Raw genomic sequence first — 27,452 nt, 5'->3', positions numbered from 1 at the left:
CCCCTTTCCCACCCCAAAGCTGGGCCTTGCCTCCCACTCATCTTCCTGGCCCTGTTGGAAGCCCAGCTCCTAGGGCTGCTGAGCCACAGAGTTTTGGAGCAGTAAGAGGAGGGCCTACTCTGATTCCCAGTTTTCACTTGGTGACAGTGGAGCTGGAGACTTGGCCTGGAGGACCTGCTGCCCTGAAAAACGTTATGGGGTCTCAGGAGAGGAGCAAGGGACAGAAAGCATTGTCTAGGGAAGAGCTTCCCACCTACAGTGGCCCTCAGTCAAACCTCAAAGTGCAGCCCAGTGGCCCTACAAGCTGCCTGGATGGAATATGCTGAGGACGGCCAGATGGGCAGTTTCTCGGCCAGGCCTTTATCAAAAGTGTTTGCAGTGTGGCCATCTAGCTTGGCAGTCAGCTCTTGCCTCTTTCCATCTCTTTCCACTGAAGTCAGGGAGTATTGAGGCTGAAATAGCTCAGTGGAAGAGTGCTTACATCTGTAATTCTGGCACTCAGGAGGCAGAAGCATAAGAATTGTGAGCACAGTCTAGGCTACATAGAGAGGGAAAAGGAGAGAAAAAAAGGTGTGGGGGGTGGGGGGAGAAAGAGTGCCAGTGGCTCATGCCTGTAATCCTAGCTACTCAGGAGGCTAAGATCTGAGGATCACAGTTTGAAGCCAGCCAAGGCAAAGTCCATGAGACTCTTTATCTCCAGTTAACCACAAAAAGCTGGAAATGGAGCTGCAGCTCAATCCTTGAGCTCAAGGACCAGCTCCTAGGCTCGGAGTTCAAGTCCCAGGATGAGCACCAGAGAGAGAGAGGGAGAGAGAAAGAGAAACCAAGGTACTCTCAACTTGAGGCCCAGGGCTCATTATGTCCAAGCCTGAACTTCGGTCCTCAGCTGGTCCTCCTCCTGGGGAGTCTGGAGCTGAAACAGGTCCTGTGAGCCTTAGTTTCCGTACCAGTAACAAAGATAAAGTAACCACCTTCAAAACATCCCTGTACAGTCAGTGAATAAGAAAATTAATGACAGGAATTTGAAAGAGCTATTGTAGAAGGCAGGTACTGGTGGGAAGGGGCAGGGTGAATAAGGTCAAAGTACTTTCCTATAAAGACCTGTATGAAAATTGAACAATGAAACATGAAGGAAAAAAACAACCTCCATTTATTCCTTCCACATTTCAGTACTGAGTACCCTGTCTTAGATCCTTTCTCTCATCTCCTACAATTAGAAAATAAACTAAGGTGGCCAGTGCTAAAGGATATCAAATCAGAACCTGGGATCCTGGATGCTGTCTGAGCTGGTGGCACTTGTGGAAAAAAAAAGGAAAAACTTGGGTGGGATATTAAAACACCTGCCGTATGCATGGGGCCCTAGGTTCCCTTCCCAGTACTACAAAAAGCAAACCAGAGGAGAGAGAATTCCGCTGGCTATAGCTCCATTAGCTAGTTTGTTCCAGTGGCCCACTTAAGCATAGTCTATGATTGGGAGACAGGAAAATTATATTTAATAAATACAAAAATGGCCAGACTCTGAAGGTAAATCCAGGAAGTAACTGACAAAGCATTTAAGCTTCCCTCCATTTAAATGCTAAGTTACTAGGCATGGAGACCAAAAAGCTAATAATTTAAATCCCCTGGAAGATTCTGGGAACTCTGGAAATAGAGACAGCAAGATGAGAAGTTTAAGCTACCTGTTGTCCCTATCTTTTAAGTAGATCCAGAGACATCACCACAGGTTAGAATAAACACATACTGGGTGCCTAAAACCACTGCTAAAGGGTAGGGGAGTTGCTAGGCAACATGACCATGTGTATTTCACCAGCTCAGAAAGAATAAAAGCAGCAGGTAATAGCTGCCATTTTGAGTCTTTAATTCCCATTTCCTGCATGGGAAACAGGAAATGTTTCTCTCTCTTTCTCCCTACTTTAACCCTATTTTACTAAAACAAATCCTGGCTATAACTTCCTAGAGACTCCTTTTTGTGAGATACTCTGTGGTTCTCAAGGATGGGTGATTTTGTGTGGGAACTAGGAAATGAAGGATGCCCTTGGCTGTTGTTGAGTGACGATGGAATCTGCACCAGTCTGGTCTAGTAGGCTTGATGTGGGAGCTCAGTCCACACCAGTAGCATTAACCCTTCTCACCTGAGGCTGCTGGAGAGAAGGGGCCAGCTGTGACAGGCTAAGCAGCATATGCAACATGCCAGGTGCGCTCACCTGAAGGAAAATGCCCTCCTGGCTAGAGCAGAGAGCATGGGAAGCTATGGCTACCGTGGAGCAGGGTTACAGAACCGTGAGAGGTGGGATGGAACACATTTGGGGAGTGGTAGGAAGCAGAGAATTGGGAGTGGGACAGGTAAGGAGAGAGCGTCTGAGTCCACCTATCTCTCCTGGTAGTGGGGAAGGGTTAGGCTGGAGCTGGGGCTCCCTGGCCTCCCAGTCAGCAGAACCCTAGAGGCTCTGAATATAAAGTGCTGGCTGGGTAGGATGGGGTGGGCATTGTTGCATTTACATTTGTTTCTGAATCTCCCCTGGTTAATGGTGGGCTTGGAGGGGGGTCTTGGGCCCGGAAGCCCTGACGGGGGCCCAGGTTGCTCATGCAGGGTCAGTGTCTAGCGCCTTCCCTTCCGCCTGCAGGCCGCTGATACACAGGAGGAAATCCTGGCAGATTCCTGTGGGGGTGAACTGGCTGAGAGCTTTTAAGGCGACTGCCCGTTCCGCCTGCCTGTCCTGTGCCTGCCCATTCCCCAGCTGCTCCCACTTCTGTTCTGGACAGCGTTGCCCTCCAGCCGCGTGGACCATGGCGGGGTCCCGGAGCCCTCTCCCACTCTACCTCCTGGCCTTCTGCCTGGTGGGCTCCACTTTTATCAGGGGGCAGAAGGTGAGTGTGAGCCAGTCACAGGGGGTATTGGTCTCCAGGGGCTACCCACCAGCTTGGGAACGGGGAGGCGCTCTCCATAGATGGGGCATGGGGTCTGGGGATAGCAAAGTAGCGGGTATCTGTCTGACTGTGCCAGCCAGTCTCCAGGACTGCATCCGGTCACCTGAGGTATCGGGATGTCTCTGCCTGTGCTCCTCTTAACTGTACCTGGGCAGCCAGTTATGTGGTCTGTGCAGTGGTCCTGGGGTTCCCCAACTGAAGAATGAGTGGGGAACTGAGCCAGCCCCATTTTCCTGGCCATCCTGCCAAGACTGAGGCACAAGTCTCTGTGGCTCTTACCTAGAGATCAGAGATGTGATCACCATCAATCCACATGGAATCACAAACTGAGGCTCACAGAATACACGTGTGTGCTATGTCCTGCCCTAAGACTGTCTGGAGTGCTGCGGGGTAAACAGCCACTGATCGGCTCTGGGCTGGACCCCATTGAGTCATCACAATCTCTGGGTAGTGTGTCCTGTTGTTCTCCTAATGAGAAAGCCAGGGCCCAAGGGCAAAGGCAATGGGCCATTCCCCCTGGAGCTGAGGTCCAGACCACAGCCTGTGATTTACTGCAGGCAAGCTGGTGAGCAGGCGGAGCCCTGTGTGCGGCTATGGCATGGTGCCTATCAGGCCTGCGAAGGCAGCCGCTGCCAGTCTGCACTGAGCCCCACAGTAGCAATGTTGCTTCTGCTTGAGCTTCGGGAAGAGCTTCACTCCTGAATTATGGCAATAGAGTTCTCTGGCAGGGACCTGCCATCAAGGGAAGGAATCTGTCATGTGAGATCAAGTTCCTCTGCTTCTTGAAGCTGTCGCTGTCTCTATGGTGCTAATAGGCAGCCTGAAGTCCAGACAGGAAAAGCTTTGCCCAGGATCCACCCCCAGTACAGGGACCCAGGCTCCCTGCCACCAATGGGCTCTTTAATCTTACATTCCTTGTGGTCTCTCAGACAGGTGCCAGGGAGAAGGGCCTCCCTGGCTTCAGAGATAGGTCTTTGGTGGAACAAGCCCCAGGAGGCTGGGAAGATGAGAATTCTAGCGAGTCTGGGCCTGCAAGCTTCTCCATGTGTATAATGCAAGGTGTCTTCACCATGCCTTAGGATCAAGTGTGAATGAGAAACCTTATGTTGGAGGATTTTCCTTCTCAAAGGAACTCTGTTCTGAACTGAGCATAAGCTCTGAGCATCCCTAAATCTGCAGCTCTGGGTCTGGGACTTATCCTGACTAAGCCAAAGAAAGCATGGTGGTCCTGAGGAAAGGAGATGTAGCAATGCTGGCTTTATCTCATGTTTACACCCACATAGCCCTCCTGGAACCTTGGGTACCATGCAACTCACTGGGGCTGTTAGGGACACCTTCGGTCGCACATCCAGTAAGGGGTCATAGCAGGACCTTCTGAGTGCTGGGAATGAGCCTGTGGTCTTAAGTCAGGGTTCAACGAGAAACAAGTATTGCCAGGATCCAGAACTATCCCCTCCTGCTTTTTTGGCCAGTTCTGGGGCTTGAACTCAGGGCCTGGGCCCTGTCCCTGAGCTGAGCTTCTTTTGCTCAAGGCTAGCACTCTCCCGCTTGAGCCACAGCACCATTTCCAGCCTTTTCTGTTTATGTGGCACTGAGGAATGGAATCTAGGGCTTCATGCGTGCAAGGCAAGCACTCTACCACTAAGCCACATTCCCAACCCCCTCCTTCTTTGATCTAGAGTAGAGGGAAGCCATTTGAGTCCCATTCCTCTCTGGGGGGAGTGGGGGGTCCACCCCAGAAAATCTCTAGGATCTTGGTTCCATCTTGAGAGAACTTCCATATTCTCCCCAACAGGCTACTATTTCATGTCTCCTCAGCTTCCTTTAGCAGGATCTTTGTGGGAAGGACATTGCAAACTCAGAGCTCTGAACCTGAGTGGGAGGGATGTGGAACCAGCTCTGGCTCTGGCAGGTCCCAAGGAAGAAAAAAACCTTATTGAGCATGCGGGCTGTGATTCAGCCTTACTCTACCCAGCCGCGTTCATGGCAGGATTCTGGATCTGGCTATTGAAGCAGCTTCCAGGCTGCAGGGCAAATGCAGGCCTGACTGCTATCCTGGGATGTGGTCCTTGGTGAGGAGCTGACTTGGCAACTGCTTATCCACCCATCACCACTTCACACACAGTGACAAAGCTCGAGCTTCCTCCTGGTCTCTCCTTGTCCACAGCTTCACCCAGCCCTGGCTCTGCCTTGAGAGTACCAGCAGCACTCTTATAACCCTAAGCCAGGACTGACTGCTCTTCCTCAGCATGGCCATGCTAGCAGGTGGCCTTGAGGGCAGCTCACTGCCAGCCCAGCCTTTGCCCTGAGCCAGCAGCTGCTCAGCTCCTGAGTTACTCAATTTCCTGAGCTCTACCTGGCTCAGCAAAGTTGGAGCTTAGGATAGGGAGTGAGATCACAGCCTCCAGCCCCAAGGCCACTGGGAACAACTTCCTTCTTTGTAGACCACAGGGGCATGAGCGGAAAAGGCCAAATCACAGTGGTGGAGAGGCCCTGGGACCCTCATGCTCACCAAAAGAAAGTGCCAAGGGCAGGGCTGGGGGTATAGCCTAGTGGCAAGAGTGCCTGCCTTGTATACATGAAGCCCTGGGTTCGATTCCCCAGCACCACATATACAGAAAATGGCCAGAAGTGGTGCTGTGGCTCAAGTGGTAGAGTGCTAGCCTTGAGCAAAAAGAAGCCAGGGACAGTGCTCAGGCCCTGAGTTCAAGCTCCAGGACTGGCAAAAGAAAAGTGTTAAGGACAGTATTTCTCCTTTTCTATGGCTTTGAAAAGCCACACATCTGTGATTTTTTTTCTAGGAAAGGGATGTTCTGCACTCACTCTCTTCAAAGCATGGCAGCCTCAGCGTTTTTCAACACATCTCAGCCCCCTAAGGACATGCTCCCACCCCTTCCCCCATCATCACGCACCTTTCCTCTGCCTCTTTTCCCCCCTGGTCCTGGGGCTTGAACTCAGAGTCTGGGCACTGTCTCTGAGCTTCATTTTGCTCAAGTCTAGCTCTCTACCACTTGAGCCACAGCACCACTTCTGACTTTTTCTGAGAAGTTTATTGGTGATAGGAGTCTCATACTTTTCTGCCCAGGATGGCTTCAAACCACAATCCTTAGATCTTAGCCTCCCGAATAGCTAGGATTACAGGTGTTGAGCCCATGGCACCTTTCCTCTGCCTCTTTCTCTCACACCTGTAAGCTTTAACTCTACTCTCCAGATGAAAACAATGTTGTTTCTGGCATTTTGTCCTGTAAAGGTAGCCCTATCAGGGGACTTACAGAAACTAAGGCAGGCCAGTAAATGGGATAGCAGGGGCCATTTAATCTGAGTCCTGAACTCTCCCCAGCTGGTCCTATGGTCCTCATCTCAGCCAGGCCACCATCAGGTGAGGTGATGATCTTTCCCCCCACCTGTCCCTGACTATGGATGGAGGTCAAGGGCCAGGCCTGGTGTCAAGACTGCCCAGGCCAAGGGCACACAGGCCAGAACCCTCTCCCCTGCACCCAGATGACCCCTCAGTAGCCCAGCCTCTCAGGTCTGGTGCTCTTAGATCAGAGACTTAGGAGATGAAGGGTCCCAGTTGAGCAGTAATGTGGCTAGAGGTTCCACACACCACCCCCCTTGACCCTCAGGCATGGTTGAAAGCTTGTACCCCTCCCTAGTGCCTGAGGACTGACAACAATACTACTGTGTTCTCACCGAGCATCAGCCCACAGGACTGGCTTGGGAGCCAGGCAGCTGCTGGCTTAGTGTTTAAATGAAAAAGCAGGACTCAGTCCAGATTCTAGTCCTGGATCCACACCCTGTCTGGGGAGTGATTTGGGCCAAGGACCACGTTGGGCTTCAGTTTCCTCACCTGACATGGTCTAAGGTAGAACAGAGATTCGGCAGAGATTTGCCTCATGTTCACAGGTATAGACTTGGAAGCTCTGATATGGACATGGGAATAGATTGTGTCAATTAGCAACTTTTTCTGTGTGTGTCAGTACTGGGGCTTGAACTCGGGGCCTGAGTACTGTTCCTTAGCTTTTTTTTTTTTTTTTGGCCAGTCCTAGGGCTTGAACTCAGGGCCTGGGCCTGTCTCTGGCTTCTTTTTGCTCAAGGCTAGCACTCTACCACTTGAGCCACAGCACCACTTCCGGCTTTTTCTGTTTATGTGGTGCTGAGGAATCCAACCCAGGGTTCGGTACATGCTAGGCAAGCTCTCTACCACAGAGCCATATTCCCAGTCCCTCCTTAGCTTTTTTGCTCAAGGTTGGTGCTCTACCACTTGAACCACAGCTCCAGTTCTGGATCTTTGTTGGTAGATTGGACAGAAGAGTCTCTAGACTTTCTGCCTGGTTTGGTTTCACACCACAATCCTCAGATCTCAGCTTCATGAGGTTTTTTGTTGTTGCAGTTAGCAACTTGTGGCAGGGAGGTTTCTCCAGGCCTTCTCCATTCTCACTAATTCCTGAGGCGCTGAGGTCTTGTGGCAGTCACGCCAGAGTCCCGAGTGGGTGCAGGTCCTAGTTCCTAACTCCACACTCTGCCCATGGCCCAGGTGCGGTCCAAACGCTGCGATGTGAAGATCAAGTTTGTCAGTCACACACCTTGTACCACGTGTGCAGCCATCAAGAAAGTGGTCTGTCCTTCAGGCTGGCTTCGGCACTTCCCAGAGAAGATAACCCAGAACTGCCAGTATGAACTCCCCACATCCATGTTTCCCACTTCCAGGAGCATCCCAAGAGGAGTCGGAGGAGTCAGCGGGCAGCTAGGGGGAGCCCCATAGGTTGGAAAGTGAGGACAGAAGCTAATCCTCCAAGGAGGCAGAGACAGGCAGACAGGAAGGAAAGGGGTGAAATGATGATAGTGTCTATTGGCTACCTACTGTTTGCCAGGCTCTGTGCTCAGTTCTGGGCTAGGTGGAGATGGGAGAGGAAGAATGGGAACACTAGAACCCCACTGTAGGAGGCTGCCGTAGGGGGCTGTAAGTGGGACCTTCCCGTCGTCCTCACCACCATCCTGTGTCCCCAGATATGAGGTACAGCTGGGGGACTCTTTGATGTCCTTGAGCGGCTGCAGCCTGGAGTGCTCGAAGGATGTAGTGAAGAAGTCCTGCTGCCCTGGCTTCTGGGGGTCCCTGTGCTACGGTATGGGGGAGGGACTCACCTGGCCCCGTCCACCTCACCCCAGCTCTTCCTTACCTTGTTCATTCAATGACCACAGACTGAGCCCCTCTGGGTGTGGCTCCCAGTCAATGAGGGGGAAAGGACTGGGAGGGGGGGGTCTGGGCAAGGGGAAAGTTTGAACAGAACTAAATGCTGGGTGTTCACAGAGTGCCCTGGAGGTGCAGAGACCCCATGCAATGGCCACGGGACCTGCCTGGATGGCATGGCTGGAAACGGGACCTGTGTGTGCCAGGTAAGGGGCAGGCAGGGTTAGAGGGTGGGAGGATTTGGAGGGACCCTGTTGACTTTGGCATCTACAGGAGAACTTCAGTGGTTCAGCCTGCCAGGAGTGCCAAGATCCCCAGCGGTTTGGCCCTGACTGTCAATCAGGTAAGGCAGGCCAGGAGGGCTGAGCCAGAGCCCACAGGGCCCTGCAGCACCCCCCTGACTGTCCCTGCTGCCCCTCCCAGGCCTGCCCTTCCCCTCTTGGGAGACTTTATTGTCCTCCTTGCATGTGCTGCCTCCCTCAGAGGCCTCCTTCAGGAGTCCCATGAGCCCAGGCTAGGCTCCCTCTGAGGTCCTGTGTCAGAGAAATGAGGTCAAAGCTGAGATCTAAACACACTGAAGGCAGGTCCCCCCCCACACTCCCCAGCCCCTGTTCTTGTATGTGCCTTGGTGAGGCTGAGGTCTCACCTGTCCCCACATGCCCCTCCCAGTGTGTAGCTGTGTGCATGGTGTGTGCAACCATGGGCCACAGGGCAACGGAAGCTGCCTGTGCTTTGCTGGATACACCGGTCCACGCTGTGACCAAGGTAGGCAGAGCTGCCAGGGAGCCCGGGGCAACAGATTCTCTGTGATCAGAGCAGGGAAAGCCAATTGGGTGACAGATGGAACCTAAAATTCAGCAGTATTGCCTGACACGGCTTGGCTCATGCCTGTAATCCTAGCTACTCAGGAGGCTGAGATCTGAGGATCACAGTTTGAAGTCAGCCTGGGCAGGGTAGTCTGTGAGACTCTTACCTCCAATCAACTGCTCAGGGAAAGCTAGAAGTGGCTCTGTGGCTCAAGTGATAGAGCACTAACCTTGAGCAAAAGAAGATCAAGGACATCACTTGGTCCTGAGTTGAAGTCCTAGGACGTGCAAAAAAAAAAAAAAAAAATCAGTTTCTTTGCCTAAGCCTAGTGGCGGACAGGGGTGTCATACCAGACCTCCACCATGTAGAAGGCCAGCAGGGCCAGGGTTATGCTTGGAATGAGATAGCAAGCTGGGCAAAGTGCCTTGGTTCCTCTACTCCTCCTCAACTGGGCCATCTCTGTGCTCTCCTCTGCTCAGAGCTCCGCGTCTGCCAGGAACTGAGGTGCCCCCAGAACTCCCAGTGCTCGGCAGAGGCCCCCACCTGCAGGTGCCTGCCTGGCCACACTCAACAGGGCAGCAAATGCATAGGTGAGCTCACAACCTGGAAGCTAGGGGCTATAGCTGGCATGGGGAGGGGAGACAGGGAGGCCTATTCATTCCAGCTCTGACCACTCTGGTGGAAGCATCCCCAGATCTCAACTTACTCAGGTTTTTTCTCTCTCTGTTCTGGAAGCTCCCAACCCTTGCCAGCCATCACCCTGCTCTCCACTGGCTCACTGCTCAGTGAGTCCCAAAGGGCAGGCCCAGTGTCACTGCCCTGAGAACTACCATGGTGATGGGCGGTTATGTCTGCCCCAGGACCCATGCACTGACAACTTTGGTGGCTGCCCCAGAAATTCCACCTTGTGTGTGTACCAGAAGCCAGGCAAGGTGAGTTGGAGTGCAGGCTGGGCCTGCCCCACAGTCTACCCTCCCACTTTAGCTATAGAACCCACTCTATTTATAAATAGGAAAGGGGGCCAGATGCTGGTGGTTCACACCTGTAATCCTAGCTACTCAAGAGGCTGAGATCTGAGGATCCTGATTCAAAGTCAGCCTGGGCAGGAAAGTCTGTGAAACAATTATCACCAATAAACTACTCAAATAAACTGAAAGTGGCCAGGCACCAGTGGCTTATGCCTGTAAGCCTAGTTAGGCAGGAGGCTGAAATCTAAGGATCACAGTTCAAAGCCAACCTGGGCAGGAAAGGTCTGTGAGAGGCTTATCTCCAATTATCCATAAAACATTGGAAGTGGAGCTGTGGCTCAAGTGGTAGAGCACTAGCCTTGAGCAAGAAAGTTCAGGGACAGTGCCCAGACCTTGCATTCAAGCCCCAGGACTGGCATTAAAAAAAAAAAAAAAAAGGAAGAGGACCAGGAGCTGGTGGCTCACACCTATAATCCTAGCTACTCAGTAGGTTGAGATCTGAGAACCCCAGTTTGGAGTCACCCTGGGCAGGAAAGTCTATGAGCCTCTTATTTCTAATTAACCACCAAAAATACAGAAGTGGAACACCAGCCTTGAGCCAAAAAGCCAAGTGAGAGGTTGTGAGTTCAAACCCTAGTACCAGCACACAAAAATAAAAGAAATGATAGAATGGCAGCAATGTTCTTGAAGGACAATTATGGGGGCCCAACGGGGTGTGTGAGGGAGGCATAGACCAGTAGTTCTTAAAATTCTCATGGGCTGGTTGTATGTCCCCTTTCCCCCCTATCATTTGTCCAGGCTGTCTGCTCATGTCAGCCAGGCCTGCTCAGCTTCAACCAGAATGCCTCTATGGGCTGCTTTGCTTACTGTGCCCGTCACTCCTGTGACCAGTCGGCCACCTGTCAAGTGACCCCCAATGGGAAGACCAGGTGGGCAAAGAGGCCTTGGGGGCATGGGAGCAGAGCAGAGAAGGGGGGGCTGAGCATCACGCACACCTGTCGCAGTTGTGTAAGAAGGGCTGAGGGAGGACCAGAAGGAAGGACTGGGCTGCCCCACTCTTGACTGGTTCTCTTTGGACCCCCAGATGTGCATGCAAGGAGGGCGAGGTAGGGGATGGCCGTGCCTGCTATGGACACCTGCTCCACGAAATACAGAGAGTCAACCAGATAGGCCTGGTGTTCCTGCGACTGAGAGTCGCCATCACCATGCTGGGTGTGTGTCCCCCACCACTGTCCACAACCCCACCCACCCCTCATGCAAGCCTATCTGGTAGGCAGTGGGTAGGCCTCAGCAGAGACTCCTCTTTGTTTATCCAAGAGCTGTAAGAGCAAAGAGTGCACTATGTGGGGTGCATGGTAGAAGAGGGGGAGTGATGGTCCCACCTACCCTAAGCCTCTTCTATCAACTCCCAAAAGCTAAGATCAGTGCCTGAAGTCTTTGTGGGTTCGGTTCCCATCCCTGGGGTCTCCCACAGAGCAGATCTGATGCTCTCTCCTGGCTACTTCCCCTGCAGAGCAGGGCTGCCTGCCGATCCTCACCACATCTGGCCCATTCACTGTGCTGGTGCCATCCATTGCCAGCTCCTCCAGCTCCTCCACGACCATAAATGTGAGTCTTCCCATGCACTGCAGCCCCTGGCCTCACCTCCTCCCCCAGGGTGGTGCCTGCATCTTCAGGCCCCAAGACAGCCCCTCATCCACACTAGAAAACAGAACCCAGGAGGCATCTCGTTCCCTCCATTGCCCGGGCAGGAGTGGCATGAAGAGGCCTCACTTGGCACCCATCCCCCTGTGTCTGCAGGAAGCACTCGCCCAGCAGCTCTGCAGACAGCACATCATCGCAGGGCAGCATGTACTGGAGGACTCGGGGCCCCCGAGTACACGCAGATGGTGGACGCTGGCTGGGCAGGAGATCACTGTCACCTTTAACCGGGTAAGGGAGGACCCTCAGCTGGGAGATGAGAGGAGTCACAGGTGGAGAATAGCCCTGGCAAGCAGAGGGCTGGTATATGGATCTAGCCAGATGCCTTTGTCTTCTCAGAGATACACCTATACATACAAAGACCAGCCCCAGCAATCATTTAGCCTCCACAAGCCCAACTACATAGCAGCCAATGGCGTCTTTCATGTGGTCAGTGCCCTGAGATGGCAGGCACCACCTAAGCTCCCTGGGGACCCCAAGGTGAGCCAGCACCCTTCTCCCTGCCCCAATCCTGAGCTGCTGGGTGACCTCTGAGCCCTGCAGAATCCAAGAAGGAGTCAAGGATGGTTCTGGAAGATGGGAGCCCAGTTCCTTCTCTGTGGGGCTGAAGCAGCCTCACTCCTTTACCTGAACCTTGGATATACATTCCTTGCTACAGAAAACCATTGGCCAGATCCTTGCCTCTACGGAGGACTTCAGCCGCTTTGAAACTATTCTGGAGGTGAGCTGGGGAAAGGCCTTAGCCATCAGGGCTCTCAGCCAGGATTCTTCACTAGCCTAGAACCTACCCCACAGGGCTGCAGGGTTCTAGAGTAGCAGATCCTGAGGTTCTATGGTAGCATGGACCCATTGCCCACATCTCCCACTTCCTCTCTAAGAGTTCCTGAAGGCTAAGCATAGCAGGGTCAGGTATAGCTCCAAAGTGGAGGCTGGCCACAGAGTCTCCTGAGCCTCCCTTCTACTGCTGCAGAACTGTGGGCTACCATCCATCCTGGATGGGCCTGGGCCCTTCACGGTCTTTGCCCCAAGCAACGAGGCTGTGGACAGCTTGCGTGATGGCCGTCTGATCTACCTCTTCACAGGGGTAAGCTTTAGGGCTGGGGACACTGTGGCCTCCACCCTCCATGACAAGCCTCTAGGAACCAAGCTTCTTCTCCTTTGCTAGGGCCTCTCCAAGCTGCAGGAGCTGGTGATGTACCATATCTACAACCATGGCCAGGTGAGGGGTCTCTTCTCAGGCCACCTGCTGCAGGGCTTCTTGGGAGGGGATGGCTATGGGGAGGTCCCATCTTCCTGAGGGATCCCATTCTTTTCTTCTCCTCTCCACTCCTACCTGAACATTGTAGCAGAGGAGGGCTGGGGGACCAAGAGGGTAGTTGGGCATGACTTAGACAAGGTATGACTGCATCCCCTTTCTAAATCCACCCTTGGTTTTCTGCAGCTGACCGTGGAGAAGCTCATCTCCAAGGGGCGGGTCCTCACCATGGCGAACCAGATCCTGTCTGTGAATATCTCTGAGGAGGTAAGCTCTCCAGAGGTCTGCGCATACAGACCAGTGAAGGGGCTACTGATGACTGGCCAGTCATCAAGCCTCTTGCAGATGCCATCTGCATGCTCTTAACGAATGTATGATGGGCAAGGGCAAGACTAGGCCATGGCAGGGCTTGCCAGGGCCTTCTGGGCAAAGGATGGCACATCCCAGGTCTGTGATGCAGGGACGCATTCTCTTGGGACCCAATGGGATCCCTCTGCGGAGAGTGGACGTGCTGGCTGCCAACGGTGTAATCCACATGCTGGAAGGTATCCTGCTGCCCCCAACCATCCTGCCCATCCTGCCCAAGCACTGTGATGAGGAGCAGCACCAGATTGTGATGGTGAGCCCTGCCCAGGGTTCCCAGGCCTTGAACACTGAAATGACCCCCACCCCAGGGTGCGGGCAGGTGACCTTGCCCCAACACTGTCACAGAATATCTGAGGCTGGGTAATTGTCTAAGAGGGTTTTTTTGGCTCATGATTCTGGAAGCCTCAGAGCATGGAGCAGCAAGTCGCCTATGTTGGCTTCTGTGGAGGGCTGGGAGCAGAGAAAACAGAGAGAGAAGACACAGGGGTGCTAGGCTCATCCCACAACAACTTACTATCATGATACTTAGTCTACATTTTGAGCACTCTGCTACTATATGAGGGGGGTACCCCATGACCCTAACTGTATCTTGAAGATCTCTTCTTCTCACAAGGCCACCCTGGGTTGTTTGTCATTTTGTTTGGCTTTGGTTTTGTGCTGGTCTAGAGCTTGAACTCAAGGCCTGGATGTTGTCCACTTCTGGCTTTTGTTTTTGTGGTTAGTTGGAGAGAAGTCTCTCACAGCATTTCCTATCCATACTAGCTTTGAACTGCAATCTTCAAATCTCACCCTCCTGAACAGTTAGGATTAGAGCCACAGGCACTGGGCACTACCCTGGCTTTCTTGTGGCTAGCTCTGTCTTATCCATCCATGTCTCACTCAGCTCAACGTCTCTCCCTGCCTCTCTCTGTGTCTCTGTCTGTCTTTGTCTCTGTCTCTGTCTCTGTCTCTCTCTGTCTCTCTCTCTGTCTGTCTCTGTCTGTCTCTGTCTCTGTCTGTCTCTCTCTGTCTCTCTGTCTCTCTCTCTGTCTCATCTCTCTCTCTCTGTCTCTCTCTCTGTCTCTCTCTCTCTCTCTCCTGAGCTCTGAGCCTGGGTGTTGTCCCTGAGCTTCTTTGCTCAAGGCTAGCATTCTACTACTTGAGCCACAGCACCACTTCTGGCTTTTTCCTGTGGTCAATTGGAAATAAAAGTCTCACAGACTTTCCCACTCAGGCTGGCGATGCTTAGATCTCAACCTCCTGAGCAGCTAGGATTACAGGCATGAGCCACTGGCACCAAGCTCAATGTCCCTTGTTTTTTTTTGCCAGTCCTGGGACTTGAACTTGGGGCCTGATCACTGTCCCTGGCTTCTTTTTGCTCAAGGATAGCACTCTACCAACTTGAGCCACAGCACCACTTTGGGCCTTTTGTACATATGTGGTGCTGAGGAATCGAACCTAGGGCTTCATGTATGTGAGGCAAGCACTCTTGCCACTAGGCCATATTCCCAGCCCTCAATGTCCCTTTTTTAAGGTTGCTGAATACATGATGTCTAACCCCTTCTCCCTTTCCCCTACTCTGTCCAGGGATCCTGTGTGGACTGCCTAGCTCTGAACACCAGCACATGTCCCCCCAACAGCATGAAGCTGGTGAGAAGCCCTTGGCCCAGCCCCCAGGGCTCTCTGACTCCCAATAGCCTGAGCATATCAGTTCCTACCCTGGGTCACCGTGGGGAGAAGGGGTCAGAAGCCAGGTCAGACCTGGTCATTCAGTGCTTCACGGCCACTCTGAGGGTGGGAGTGTTGGACCCAGGGCTGACTGGCAAGCGGTTTGGCCCAGCACACTCCTGCCAACTGGCCTGGCATGATGTTGTACCCCAGGACATTTTCCCCAAGGAGTGTGTCTACACCCACGACCCTGATGGGCTCAACATGCTGAGGAAGGGCTGTGCCCACTACTGCAACCAGACAGTCATGGTGAGGTTGGGCATGAGCTCCCCTGGGACCCTGGGCACTGGCTTCTCGTCTGAGGCCCCCAATTGAGTTGAGTGGGTTACTGCCGGGCTCAGGTCGCCTCCCCTGGCGCAGGGATCCAGGCTCTGCTATGCTCTAACAGCTCCCTTTCTCACCCTCTCCCCTGGTCACCCGACCTGCAGGTAAGGCCAGAGTGGAGTGGGGGGCTCAGGAAAGACCTCAGGTGCACGGGGCCGTACGAGATCGCTTTACTCCCCTCCTTACCCGTGAAGAAAGCCAGGCGTACGCGGATCTTGGAGACGCTTCAAGAGCAAATCTGATTTAATAAGGGAGGGGCTAGTAGCTGATATAGTAGAAGGTGACGAGAGAAGGGGTCATCGACCAGAGGGCTGGCCATAGGCTGGGAGCTTGTCATAGGACCCCCCCCCCCATGAGCTAACGTCACCTGGATAGCACCACCCTGGGGGCGAAAACCCGCGAGACTGGGGGGGCACATGGGCTGGCGAGAAAGTTGGGGGGCTGGTTGCAAAGCCAGTTCTTCTGGTTCCGGACCCAGAGAATTGTGGCCTGCTTCCGCATTCCCCCAGGGCTGGGGGAAGGGCGGCATCTCGGGCGCTCTCTCCATTGCCCTTCCCCTTCAAGGCCAAGGCTAAACCCCAACAGGTTACCTTTCCCAAAGAGATGCACTGAATCCCCATGGTGGAAGGGGTACCAAAGAACACCCCTAACCATTCCCTTGCTCTAGAGAAGCAGAGCAGGAGGAAGAGCAGCCTGGCATGGCAAGGCATGGCCTAGCCTAGGCTCTGGAGCCTACACTGTCTCTTACAGAAACCTGGCTGCTGTAAAGGGTTCTTTGGGCCTGACTGTACACAGTGTCCTGGGGGCTTCTCCAACCCCTGCTATGGCAAAGGCAACGTGAGTCTTTGGGAGCAGGGATGGGGGAGATGGGCCCTTCCCCAGCTGGCAGTGGGTGTCAGAGCTAAGCCTGCCTCTCTCTGTCCTGAGATTCCTCATTTCCAATTAGAAATGTTATAAGCCTACCTTATTTGCAATTTTATTACATATAGGTTTATTTATTTATTGCCAGTCCTGGGGTTTGGGACTCAGGGCCTGAGCACTGTCCCTGGCTTCTTTTTGCTCAAGGTTAGTACTCTAGCTCTTAAGCCGTAGCGCCACTTCTGGCTTTTTGTATATATGTGGTGCCAGGGAACCGAACCCAGGGTTTCATGTATGTGAGGCAAGCACTCTACCACTGGGCCATATTCCCAGCCCCTATTACATATAGTTTTGACCAAGTGTGGCTAAGATTTTTTTAAAAAGCTGGGCACATGCTTGTAATCCTAGATATTCAGGAGGCTGAGATCTGAGGATTGTGGTTCAAAGCCAGCTGAGGCAGGAAAGTCCGTGAGATTCTTGTTTCCAATTAACCACTAGAAAACCGAAAGTGGAGCTGTGGCTCAAAGTGGTAGAGGCACTGGCCTTGACTGAAAAAGCTCAGGGACAGCACCAAGGACCTGAGTTCAAGCCCCATGACCACCATCACCAACAACAAAAAAGATTTTAAAAAATTAATCCAGAAGCTGAGTGCTAGTGGCTATATCTATAATTCTAATTACTCAGGAGGCTGAGATCTGAGGAGCACAGTTCAAAGCCAGGCCATGCAGAAAAATCCCTGAGACTCTTACCCCTAATTAACTAGCAAAAAGCGAGAAGTGGCAGAATGCCAACTTTGAGCAAAAAAATTAAACAAGAGGCCCTGAGTTCAAGCCCCAGTGTGCGCATGAGATACACAGAGACACACAACACACACACACACACACACACACACACACACACACACACACAGCCGTTTTTAATAATTATCTTTCGCTTTTTTCTGCCTTTCCTGCCAACCATGGAGGAACGCATGACCTTCAAGGCCAGATGGCCGTTAGGGGCTCATTCTTTGACAGAGCCAGTGAGTCTGAAGGTCCTTTGCAGGCTGAGGGCTGGGGGAGCAGGTCAGAGCCAGACTGGGGAAGGAGATGTTGGGGGAAGGGATGTGACATCATTCTGCATCCTGCCCGCCCTACAGTGCAGTGATGGGATTCAGGGCAATGGAGCCTGCCTCTGCTTCCCAGACTACAAGGGCATTGCCTGCCACATCTGCTCCAACCCCAACAAGCATGGAGATCAGTGCCAGGAAGGTGAGTGGTCCTTGCCCAGGTCACCTCTCAGAGAGAAAAGTCTGCCTAGAAACGAGTCTGGGGGCTTCCAAGAAGGGAAACAAGGCCCTAAGAGGTGAAGTGGAGGCCAGAGGGAATGAAGCCAGATTTGGGAACAAAAATAGACGTTATTTCCTTCACCCTTGCCAGATAGATAAAATAAAGCAGGCAGGACTTAGGTCATACACTTTGGAGAACTTCCTGATGGTGGTGTTAGGGGCGGGTAGAGGGGGTGACTGGAAGCTCAGAATGCCCTCCCATCACATTTCATTTGCCTAGCAAGTCTAGAGTGACCTGGAAGTCAAATCTGTGCTAGCCACCCATCCCCTGCCACCCTTCTCCCCCAAGTCAATCCTGGCTCCCTACAGCCCTGCCTCCTGATTTTTCTGATTTTTTTCTGTTCCCATCTCCTCGCTGCAGACTGTGGCTGTGTCCATGGTCTATGTGACAACCGTCCAGGCAGTAGGGGTGTGTGCCAGCATGGCACGTGTGCCCCGGGCTTCAGAGGCCGCTTCTGTAACGAGTCCGTGGGTGGCTGTGGGTCCACAGAGGTGGCCCAGCTCTGCCACCCGCATGCCCGCTGCCTCAGCCAGGCAGGTGTTGCGAGGTGAGGACTCCTTCCTCTCTGCCCCATCTATCCTCTCACATGCTGGTTTGCTTGGCCTCTTCCCCCTGCTCAGAGCTCTCCCCCTTCACCTGCCCCCAGGTGTGTCTGCCTTGATGGCTTCGAGGGTGATGGCTACTCCTGCACACGAAGCAACCCCTGCTCCCATCCAGACCGTGGCGGCTGCTCAGAGAATGTCAGTCCCCTGTTGCTTCCTGGCAGTTCTGATGGGCAGGATGATGGGGCTCCCTGGTCCTCCCCTGCAGCACCTGCATCCCTGACTCACTTGTCCACAACTCTCACAGGCTGAGTGTGTCCCTGGGGACCTGGGCACCCACCACTGCACCTGCCACAGAGGCTGGAGTGGGGATGGCCGTGTGTGCGTGGCTATCGATGAGTGTGGGCTGGACACTCGAGGTGGCTGTCATGCGGATGCCCTGTGCAGCTATGTGGGCCCTGGGCAGGTGAGGTGCAACAGGCTCAGGTACAGCAGGATGGCTGGAGGCCCAAGTTCTGGGGGGAACCTAGAAACATCTACTCAAAGATTAAGCTCAAGCTCAAAGGGTCATATACCCTGGGATTGTTTCATTTGCCCATGTGTCATTGGCCAGGCTAGCCTGTGTTCTAGATTTGGGGAATGTGATAGTGACCAAAGCAAGAAGAGATCTTTACCATGGAGGTAATATCCCTAGATCCATGGAATTTAGGGATATTACAACCAAGACTTTTTACTTACTTATTTTTGTACTAGTCCTGGGAACTCAGGGCCCGGCCCTCAACTTTTGTACTCAAGGATAGCACTCTACCACTTGAGCCACCGTTCCACTTCTGGCTTTATGAGAGTCAACTGGAGATAGGAGTTTCATGGACTTTCCTGTCTGGGATGGCTTTGAACCCAGTCCTCCAGTCTCAGCCTCCTGAGTAGCTACAATCAGAAGCATGAGTCACTGGCACCCAGCAAGCCTTTGTATTTTCTTTTTTTTTTTTTTTTTGCCAGTCCTGGGCCTTGGACTCAGGGCCTGAGCACTGTCCCTGGCTTCTTTTTGCTCAAGGCTAGCACTCTGCCACTTGAGTCACAGCGCCACTTCTGGCCATTTTCTGTATATGTGGTGCTGGGGAATCGAACCCAGGGCGTCAAGTATACAAGGAAAGCGCTCTTGCCACTAGGCCATATCCCCAGCCCAAAGCCTAGGTCTTTTGTATGAAGCATTTCAGGCCTAGTGAACCCAAATTTTACAGCTAGTAAGAGTATCTAGCCAGGTTCTGTGGCTCACACCTGTAATCTCAACTACTCAGAAGGTGGAGATAAGGAGGATGAGGGTTTGAGGTTATCCTGGGCAAAAAATTAGTAAGACATCATCTCAATTCATGAACTAGGTATGGTAGTGTGCAACAATGGTACCAGCCACTTAGGAAACCTAAGTGGGAGGATTATAGCTCAAGGGCTGGCCCTGAACAAAAATGTTGAGACCCTGTCCCCCCAAATAAAGCAAAATTGGGTTGGGTGCAAAACTTAAGTGGCCTGAGGGCATCAATGCAGGAGGAGGGAGAAGAGCAGCTAAGCAGGGATGAGACCTGAGCTGCCCTCCCAGGGACTGGTCATGCAGACACTTGCTCATGTGCTATAAGTGACCTCAGCAGCCCTGGAAGAACCTGGAGCACAGAAAGGGCCCTGAGCTCATGTCCCCTCAGCCCCATCCTGAGGATCCACTTGCATCTCCCATCCGTACTGCAGACCTCGCAGGACAGGGCTGGAGAAGCTCCTCTGTTGACGGGCCTCCCTGGGCAGTGGAGGACACGGGTTCGTTCTCATGGTGTGGCCCTCTCTTCCAGAGCCGGTGTACCTGTAAGCTGGGCTTTGCTGGAGATGGCTACGAGTGCAGCCCCATTGACCCCTGCCGAGTGGGCAACGGTGGCTGCCATGGCCTGGTGAGAGGGGTTGGTGCGGGTTCAGAGACCTAGGGAAGTGCCTCCAGGGTGGACTCTCCATGCTCTCCTCTTCTTCACCCTCCTTCTCAGTATCTCTGTCTCCTATAACACTGGACGTGCTAACTCCCAAATTCAACCATGTCACTCTCTAACCACCAATTGAGGGTAAGGTTTCCTTTTTATTTTATTTCATTTTTTGGTTTTCCTGGTGGAACTACTAGAGCTTGAATTAAGGGCCTAAGCACTGACCCTGATTTTTTTTTTTTTTTTTTTTTGCTCAAGGCTAGGGCTCTACCACATAAGCCACAGCTTCACTTTCAGCTTTTTGCTAGTTAACTGGAGAAGTGAGTCTCTCAGATTTGTCTGCCTGGGCTGGCTTTGAACCTCAGTCCTCAGATCTCAACCTCCTGAGTAGCTAGGACTACAGGCAGGCTTCAAGTTTCCTTTTTAGGATCATAGGCCCTGCAAGTGACCCACTCTCTTCTGCAGCCTTGTCCCCATTCCCTGTCCTCTGGCAACTCTAAGCTCCTTGGTGTCCCTTGACCGCACTGTACCCCATGTCACAGCACCTCCACTTCCCTAAGTCAATCCTCAGGACTGGCTGGCTCCTCTGCCTTTAGCTGGGGCTCCAGGGGGCAGAAAGTCTCCTGGGTGTCCTTAGCCCTGTGTTCCTCCCTGACATCCCCATTGGGGTAATTCCCATGGCAAATGTCCAGTGATCGTGAGGAGCAGGGCTAGGCCACTGAAGGGACTTTGTGAATGTAGATGTTGGGGGAATAGGAAGAGAGCAGAGGAGGGATGACAGGGAGGGACAGAGATGGAGGATACCTGGTATACTGAATGGAGGGTTATAGCTCTCTGTCCCCCCTTCCCAGGCCACCTGCCAGGCAGTTGGAGGAGGTCAACGGATCTGTACCTGCCTCCCTCATTTTGCGGGGGATGGCTTCAGTTGCTATGGTGATGTCCTCCGAGTAAGTTGTGTGCTCTTCCCTGTGCCTGGGCCCAAGTTCTCCCATGTATCTCAGGAGAGGAGGGGGCCTGGCGCCTTGTTGGAGATGGGCTTGAACAAGCGCTTACATTTATTAGGGCTCATGACTTCAGCTCTTTCTTGCCCTCTAGGAGCTGGGAGCCAATGCCCACTTCTCTGCCTTCTTCCAGTGGTTCAAGGTAGGATGAGGAATGGTGGGGTTGAGGCTCAAGTCCAGGAGACCTTTCTGGATGTAGGGGTGCCACTTATCACCTCTAAGAGTTGGAGGTGGGACCAGGTACCCTGGATGTGCTGCCTTCAGCACCCGGTCCCTGCTCATTATGTATACAGAGCACTGACATCACGCTTCCTGCTGATAGCCACGTCACAGCCCTGGTGCCCTCTGAGTCTGCCATCCGCAGGCTAAGCCCTAAGGACCGGGCCTTCTGGCTGCAGCCCAAAATGCTGCCAACCCTGATCAGGTGGGACAGCCATGCTGGGGTTAGGCCATGGGAGGGGCCTTTGGGAGGCCATTCCTTCTAGGCACCCAGGCCTTTCCTAGAAAGGGGAGGGAAGTTGGGTGCTCTGCCTTATTTGAGTCCACCCATTGGAATAGGACCATCCCAGGGTCTCTGTCAGTTACACCAACCTGTTTCCATGACCCCCCCCCGAAACGGGGTCCCCTCAGGGCCCATTTTCTCCAGGGTGCCTTTTCTGAGGAGAAGCTGGCCCAGATGAGTGGGCAGGAAGTGGCTACTCTGAGCTCCACCACACGTTGGGAGATTCACAACATCAGTGGGGTATGAGGTGAACTCTGGGCATAAGAGGGAACAGGTATGGGAGGGAGCTTGACTGATCACAGGCTCCCTGGACCTGGGTTCCTGGGGGGTATGACTGGGGTTCTTGGACCCTGCCCTACACTGCAGATGGTAGTGTGTCTCTGGGCCAACAGCAGGTGTCTTGCTATCTGTGTCTGCACACATGTCTTCCCTTCTCTTGGGGGGGCCTTGCTGAGGGTCTGTGTGCTCACCTGGTAGAGCTCGAGTCTGAGGTCAGGCTGGGCCTCTCCTCTCCCAAAGACATGTCTGTGCCAACCTGTGCTGTCTTCCAGAGGGTCTGGGTTCAGAACGCCAGCGTGGATGTAGCTGATCTCCTCGCCACCAATGGCGTCTTGCATATCATCAGCCAGGTAGGGCAGGAGAGGGGTATGAGAAGGGACCCCCTCCACACTCCCCATGGGCCAAGAGGCAATGAGAGACCAAGAACCCCTTGCTGTATATTCCAGGTCTTGCTGCCACCGCAAGGGGATGTGCCGTCCAGGCTGGGGTTGCTGCAGCAGTTGGATCTGGTGCCTGCCTTCCGTCTTTTTGGGGAGCTGCTGCAGGTAACGAAGGCTGGTGAAGGGAGTATGGCTGCACAGGTTCTGCAGAAGTCCGGCTGGCTCTCACCATCAGGGCTGAGGACTGACCTGCCCCTCCCCTCTCTCTGCCCCTGTGCCCAGCACCACAAGCTGGTGCCCCAGATTGAGGCTGCCACTGCCTACACCATCTTTATACCCACAAACCACTCCCTGGAGGCTCAGCGCAACAGCAGCAGCCTGGTGAGACCACTGGGGTGACCAAGGGTGAAGCACAGAGCGTGAGCCTCCCCTGCCAAGCAAAGGGACGGGGATACCAGGATGTCCAAGGCATTCAGGAGCCCTGGAACCTGCCCCCCTCAAACTGACTCCACCTCCACCCCTCCCCTGGCCAGGACGCAGATACAGTTCGACATCATGTGATCCTGGGAGAAGCACTTTCTGTGGAAACCCTGAGCAGGGGGGGACACCGAAACTCCCTCCTGGGCCCTGCCCACTGGCTGGTCTTCTACAACCACAGCGGCCAGGTTTGAAGGGGCAGGGAACAAGGAGACCCTGCTCTGGGGTTCTGTTCTAGAATGATTCCTTCCTTTTGCAGTCTCCCTGCCTAGAAAACCCCAGTCTCTGCTCCATGGAGATCTCTCCCATCCTTAAGCCTACCCCCAGTCCTGGAGTATGTCTGAGATTTCAAGGGCAAAGGCGAGGCCAGGCCTTGGGTGATGCCAGCCTCATCGGGTGGCTTAGGGAGCAAGAAGGGAGTGAGGCCCCTCCCCACCCCCACCAAAGCTTATTATTGTCTCACTTCCCAGCCGGAGGTGAACCATGTACCAATGGAAGGCCCTTTGCTGGAGGCCCCTGGCCAGTCATTGTTTGGCCTGTCGGGGGTCCTGACAGTGGGCTCAAGCCGCTGTCTACACAGCCATGCAGAGGCTCTGAGGGTGAGTGGCTGGGCGCCAGAGAAGGGCAGCGGGGGCTGCGGCTTGGCCTGCCTGGCGAAGAGGAGCCTGGGTTCACCTGCTCTGGAGGAAGGGTATTGGGATTGAGGCTCCCATTTCCTGGGCCACCTGACATCCTGCTTTCCAGGAGAAATGCATAAACTGCACCCGGAAATTCCGTTGCACCCAAGGCTTCCAGCTGCAGGTGAGGCTGGGCTTGGGACAGCTCTATCTCTGCTTCATTCCCCCACCCACTCATCCCCCACTCATACCTCCCAGGCGCAGCCCTGCAGGCAGAACTGTACTGGCACAGGCAGCCTATGCCCTGTTCTGGGCTTAGGCCTGGTCCTGCCACCATTCCTCATGAGATCCATCTCTCCTGCTCATCTCTCTCTCTCTCTCTCTCTCTCTCTCTCTCTCTCTCTCTCTCTCTCTCTCTCTCTCTCATCCATTCTGATACTTGCCGTCCATTTGTCTGTCTCCCTCATCACTGCCCTGGGCCCTGCCTAAGCTCCTGTCCTGATTGCTTCCAGGACACTCCCAGGAAGAGTTGTGTTTACAGATCCGGCTTCTCCTTCTCCCGGGGATGTTCTTATACCTGTGCCAAGAAGATCCAGGTTTGCTCTGAGGTGCCCCCACCCAAAGATAGGAGGACCGAGTGGAGTGGGGGGTGGGGGTAGAGGGATGAGGGGATAAGGGAATACTGGATCAATCTGAAGAGCAAAGGAGGGCTGGGTTTCAGGTGAGGCCTGAAAAGTAAGAGCGGCCTGAGGAAGAAAAGAGGAGATACATGCCAAATACAAGGGCTTGTGTTGTCCATGTTCCCTCCCTTGAGGAACGAGGATGGGAGAGGGGAAAAAAAGAGCTCTCCAGAGCTGGGGGCATCCATCACCCAAGTTTCTTGCCCAACACAGCAACTGGGCCTGGCTCTGCTCCTCAATGGGGAATCCATCTGGGCCCGGCCCTCTTAGTTTCCCTACCACTGCTAGGGGAAGGATGTGGAAGGCATTCTCCATGCTCCTCGGACCCCAAGTTGTTTTGTTCCGTGATCAGTGGCCCTGGGTTGCCCCTCATCACTTCCTTGCCCCTGACTGTGTACTGGCCTGAGCAAGCTCACTCTCTTCCATCCCCTCCCCCTCCCCCTCCCTCTCATCCCCCTGCCTCCACAGGTACCTGATTGCTGCCCTGGCTTCTTTGGCATGCTGTGTGAGCCATGCCCCGGAGGCTTGGGGGGCGTGTGCTCCGGCCATGGGCAGTGCCAGGACAGGCTCCTAGGCAGTGGGGAGTGCCGCTGCCACGAGGGCTTCCACGGAACAGCATGTGAGATGTGCGAGCTGGGCCGCTATGGGCCCACCTGTGCTGGAGGTGAGGCCTGGCAGGGGCAGAAGAGCAGGCCGGGCATCTTGGCAGGGGTGGGAGGGAGGCACTCAGTAAGTCCCGTCTTCCCCTTGCTCACTCCCAGTGTGTGACTGTGTCCACGGGCTGTGCCAGGAGGGCCTGCAAGGGGACGGAAGCTGTGTCTGTAATGTGGGCTGGCAGGGCCTTCGCTGTGACCAGAGTGAGTGGATCCCTGGGAGTGGGGCAGTGAGGAATGGTGGGAGAAGCATCTCCTGGTCAGATGACCAGAATCTTCCTCCCATCCCCCAGAAATCACTGCCCCTCAGTGTCCCAAGACGTGTGACTCCAATGCCAAGTAAGTGTGCCCAACTTGAGGCCAGTGGGCGTATGGTGGGAACCTGGCACAGCGTAAGCCAGGCTGAACGGCTGCCATTTTCCCCCAGCTGCATACGGGTCTCAGATGGAGTTGCGGTCTGTGTCTGTGCTGCAGGATACATCGGAAATGGCAGCCACTGTTCAGGTTCCTCCACAGGGAGGCCTCAGTCCTCACTCTGAAATATTGGGGGTGGCCATCCCCACAGAACTCCCCTGTACTGTCCCTTCTGGGTGGGGTCTGACCCCTCTCTCTGGCATCTCCCTTACCTTCTTCTCTGCCCCCCTCTGTCTCCCCTCCCCCCTTTTTTCACCACTCTCTGGACCATCTAACCCTAGAGGTGGACCCCTGTGCCCGTGACCATGGCGGCTGCTCCCCTCATGCCAGCTGCACCAAGGTGGCTCCAGGGCAGCGGATATGCTCTTGCCAGGATGGCTACTCAGGCGATGGGGAGCTGTGCCAGGGTGAGGCTGGGACCCCCAACATGGATGCCAGCTGAGGCGAAGGCAGCTGCTTTTGGTGATGTGATGTAGGCAGGAGAGGTTGAGGGGTATGCTTATGGTGGGAACCGGAGCCCGGGGAGGAGAGGGGATGGACACAGGGTAAATGGACCAGTGAGCGGAGGGGTCACCAAGGGGCTCTCCTTACCCCAGCATCTCTTCCCCCAGAAACCAACAGCTGTCTTGATCACCACGGAGGCTGTCATGTTCATGCTGACTGCATCCCCACAGGCCCCCAGCAGGTCAGCAGGACAGGGGTGGACACGAGGACTACGCTGTTCCCCATAGGGTTGGGGCCTTCCAGGTCTGGAGTGGGGGATAACCCTGCAATCCAGGACCCTAGCAGCTCTTGGCACCTAATTTTGGGACAGGTCTCCTGCAGTTGCCGGGAAGGCTACAGTGGAGATGGCATCCGGGCCTGTGAACTTCTGGACCCCTGTTCCCAGGTCAGTCACCACATTTCACAGGAAGAGGAGTGGGGGCCAGAAAGTCCTCCCCACGCCCCAGAGGCTCCTAAGGGCCTCATCCAGTGGGCCTCCCTCCTGCCAAGTGCAGTCTTGCTAGTGGGTTGGAGCTATGGCTTTGGGGACTGGGCAGACAGCTCTGTGTTCTCTTCCCCAGGGCAAGAGGGCTGGACACTACTGACACTTCCCTCTTCTGTCCCTGCCTCAGAACAATGGGGGCTGCAGCCCTTATGCCGTGTGCAAAAGCTCAGGGGATGGCCAGAGGACATGCACGTGTGACACAGCCCACACTGTGGGAGACGGATTTACCTGCCGTGCCCGAGTTGGTCTGGTAAGATGCCCTCATCTTCCCCCTGACCCAGATCATGGCCATGCCCTTGGGAGCTTGCCTAAGATCCCAGATTCAGTCCTGATTCTTGCCTTGGCTCTGACCTTTGCCTCTGATTCCTCCTGGTCCTGACCTTCGTTATTACACATGAAACCAATCCTTACCCTAGCTCAGATCCCTCTCCCCCTCTTCTCCCCCTCCCCCCTGGCTTTCATTTCCTCATCTCTACCTTGGCCAGACCTTGGGCTACAGGTAGCCAGAATAGGCACCAGCCCTTGAATGGGGACCACCCCAAATCTGAGCTGATCCTCGCTCCCCCAGGAACTCCTACGAGACAAGCAGGCCTTATTCTTCAGCCTCCACCTCCTGGTGAGTAGCCAGCCAGCTCCTCTGTGAGCTCCAATCTGTCCCTGGTCCTCAGTGTTCCCATCTGGTCAGAGGGTTAGCTAGTCTGGCCTCTCAGAGTTCAAGTCTTCCCTGGGAGATCATTAGAAACCCCAAGTCGTTCCTCTGGCAGTCAGGCTGTTTCTATGACCTCAGGAATACAAAGATCTCAAGGGTGATGGGCCTTTCACAATCTTCGTGCCACATGCGGATCTAATGGCCAATCTGTCAAAGGTACGCAGCTGAGGAGGGGTGAGCACTCTGGTGGTGAGCACTGCTGGGTGGAGGCAGCAATCAGGATCCTTGTTCCCCTCACGACTCCACCCTAGGATGAGCTGGCTCAGATTCGAGCACATCGCCAGCTTGTGTTTCGCTACCATGTGGTTGGCTGCCGGCAGCTGAGCAGCCAGGAGCTCCTGGACCAGGGCTATGCCACAGCACTGTCTGGGCACACACTGCGGTTCAGTGAGAGGGAGGTGAGCCAAACCTCCCCTCCCCTCCACTGTTGGTCTGTACCCCTGTAGAGTCCACCCCAGTCCCATTCAAGGTTTACCCTGCTTTGCTTTCACTCCTTTAAGGCACAGTGGTGTGTGTGTAACCTTGCTCCTGTGTTTGCTTCCTGTGAGATAGACCCAAGTACCACCGTGTGCTTTGACCCTTACCCCTATCCCAAGCCCCACCCACAGCATACCACCAATCAGCTTCATGCCCCCTCCTCAGGGCAGCATATACATCAATGACTTTGCACGGGTGGTGAGCAGTGACCACGAAGCAGTGAATGGCGTCTTGCACTTCATCGATCATGTCCTGTTGCCACCAGATGTACTCCACCAGGAGGCTGATGCTACCCCAACCCCTCGGGTATGACCGGGTCTGGGCCTGGGATCCTCCCTCCCTGCC

General features: G+C 54.2%; 1 protein-coding gene across 2 annotated transcripts in view; it reads left to right on the top strand.

Moving 5' to 3' along the window:
- Window positions 1–2,671: 2,671 nt before the first annotated feature.
- Stab1 (stabilin 1) overlaps window positions 2,672–27,452 on the top strand; it is a 30,720-nt gene continuing 5,939 nt past the window's right edge. The window contains exons 1-49 of one of the 2 annotated variants that reach the window (XM_048355876.1): window positions 2,672–2,868; window positions 7,466–7,602; window positions 7,939–8,054; window positions 8,240–8,325; window positions 8,393–8,462; window positions 8,789–8,884; window positions 9,406–9,516; window positions 9,662–9,858; window positions 10,693–10,823; window positions 10,979–11,106; window positions 11,408–11,502; window positions 11,695–11,828; window positions 11,934–12,075; window positions 12,254–12,316; window positions 12,566–12,679; window positions 12,761–12,814; window positions 13,037–13,117; window positions 13,311–13,469; window positions 14,783–14,845; window positions 15,077–15,172; window positions 15,998–16,084; window positions 17,244–17,355; window positions 17,794–17,980; window positions 18,080–18,173; window positions 18,283–18,441; window positions 19,811–19,906; window positions 20,782–20,877; window positions 21,026–21,073; window positions 21,225–21,355; window positions 21,562–21,673; window positions 21,985–22,062; window positions 22,159–22,257; window positions 22,375–22,473; window positions 22,626–22,757; window positions 23,040–23,168; window positions 23,314–23,370; window positions 23,699–23,782; window positions 24,335–24,530; window positions 24,628–24,723; window positions 24,813–24,858; window positions 24,947–25,023; window positions 25,215–25,340; window positions 25,545–25,618; window positions 25,748–25,822; window positions 26,049–26,171; window positions 26,490–26,537; window positions 26,709–26,786; window positions 26,882–27,028; window positions 27,273–27,413. In XM_048355876.1, the coding sequence (XP_048211833.1) occupies window positions 2,788–2,868; window positions 7,466–7,602; window positions 7,939–8,054; window positions 8,240–8,325; window positions 8,393–8,462; window positions 8,789–8,884; window positions 9,406–9,516; window positions 9,662–9,858; window positions 10,693–10,823; window positions 10,979–11,106; window positions 11,408–11,502; window positions 11,695–11,828; window positions 11,934–12,075; window positions 12,254–12,316; window positions 12,566–12,679; window positions 12,761–12,814; window positions 13,037–13,117; window positions 13,311–13,469; window positions 14,783–14,845; window positions 15,077–15,172; window positions 15,998–16,084; window positions 17,244–17,355; window positions 17,794–17,980; window positions 18,080–18,173; window positions 18,283–18,441; window positions 19,811–19,906; window positions 20,782–20,877; window positions 21,026–21,073; window positions 21,225–21,355; window positions 21,562–21,673; window positions 21,985–22,062; window positions 22,159–22,257; window positions 22,375–22,473; window positions 22,626–22,757; window positions 23,040–23,168; window positions 23,314–23,370; window positions 23,699–23,782; window positions 24,335–24,530; window positions 24,628–24,723; window positions 24,813–24,858; window positions 24,947–25,023; window positions 25,215–25,340; window positions 25,545–25,618; window positions 25,748–25,822; window positions 26,049–26,171; window positions 26,490–26,537; window positions 26,709–26,786; window positions 26,882–27,028; window positions 27,273–27,413 (5,181 nt within the window). In that variant the 5' untranslated portion in view covers window positions 2,672–2,787. The remainder of the gene's footprint in view (window positions 2,869–7,465; window positions 7,603–7,938; window positions 8,055–8,239; window positions 8,326–8,392; window positions 8,463–8,788; window positions 8,885–9,405; window positions 9,517–9,661; window positions 9,859–10,692; window positions 10,824–10,978; window positions 11,107–11,407; window positions 11,503–11,694; window positions 11,829–11,933; window positions 12,076–12,253; window positions 12,317–12,565; window positions 12,680–12,760; window positions 12,815–13,036; window positions 13,118–13,310; window positions 13,470–14,782; window positions 14,846–15,076; window positions 15,173–15,997; window positions 16,085–17,243; window positions 17,356–17,793; window positions 17,981–18,079; window positions 18,174–18,282; window positions 18,442–19,810; window positions 19,907–20,781; window positions 20,878–21,025; window positions 21,074–21,224; window positions 21,356–21,561; window positions 21,674–21,984; window positions 22,063–22,158; window positions 22,258–22,374; window positions 22,474–22,625; window positions 22,758–23,039; window positions 23,169–23,313; window positions 23,371–23,698; window positions 23,783–24,334; window positions 24,531–24,627; window positions 24,724–24,812; window positions 24,859–24,946; window positions 25,024–25,214; window positions 25,341–25,544; window positions 25,619–25,747; window positions 25,823–26,048; window positions 26,172–26,489; window positions 26,538–26,708; window positions 26,787–26,881; window positions 27,029–27,272; window positions 27,414–27,452) is intronic. The other variant, XM_048355874.1, reaches the window with a different exon arrangement.

The sequence above is a fragment of the Perognathus longimembris genome, chromosome 10, assembly GCF_023159225.1.
Source record: "Perognathus longimembris pacificus isolate PPM17 chromosome 10, ASM2315922v1, whole genome shotgun sequence".
Lineage (NCBI taxonomy): Eukaryota > Metazoa > Chordata > Mammalia > Rodentia > Heteromyidae > Perognathus > Perognathus longimembris.
The sequence above is the reverse complement of the archived record's forward strand: the minus strand, read 5'-3'. Positions and strand labels throughout refer to the sequence as shown.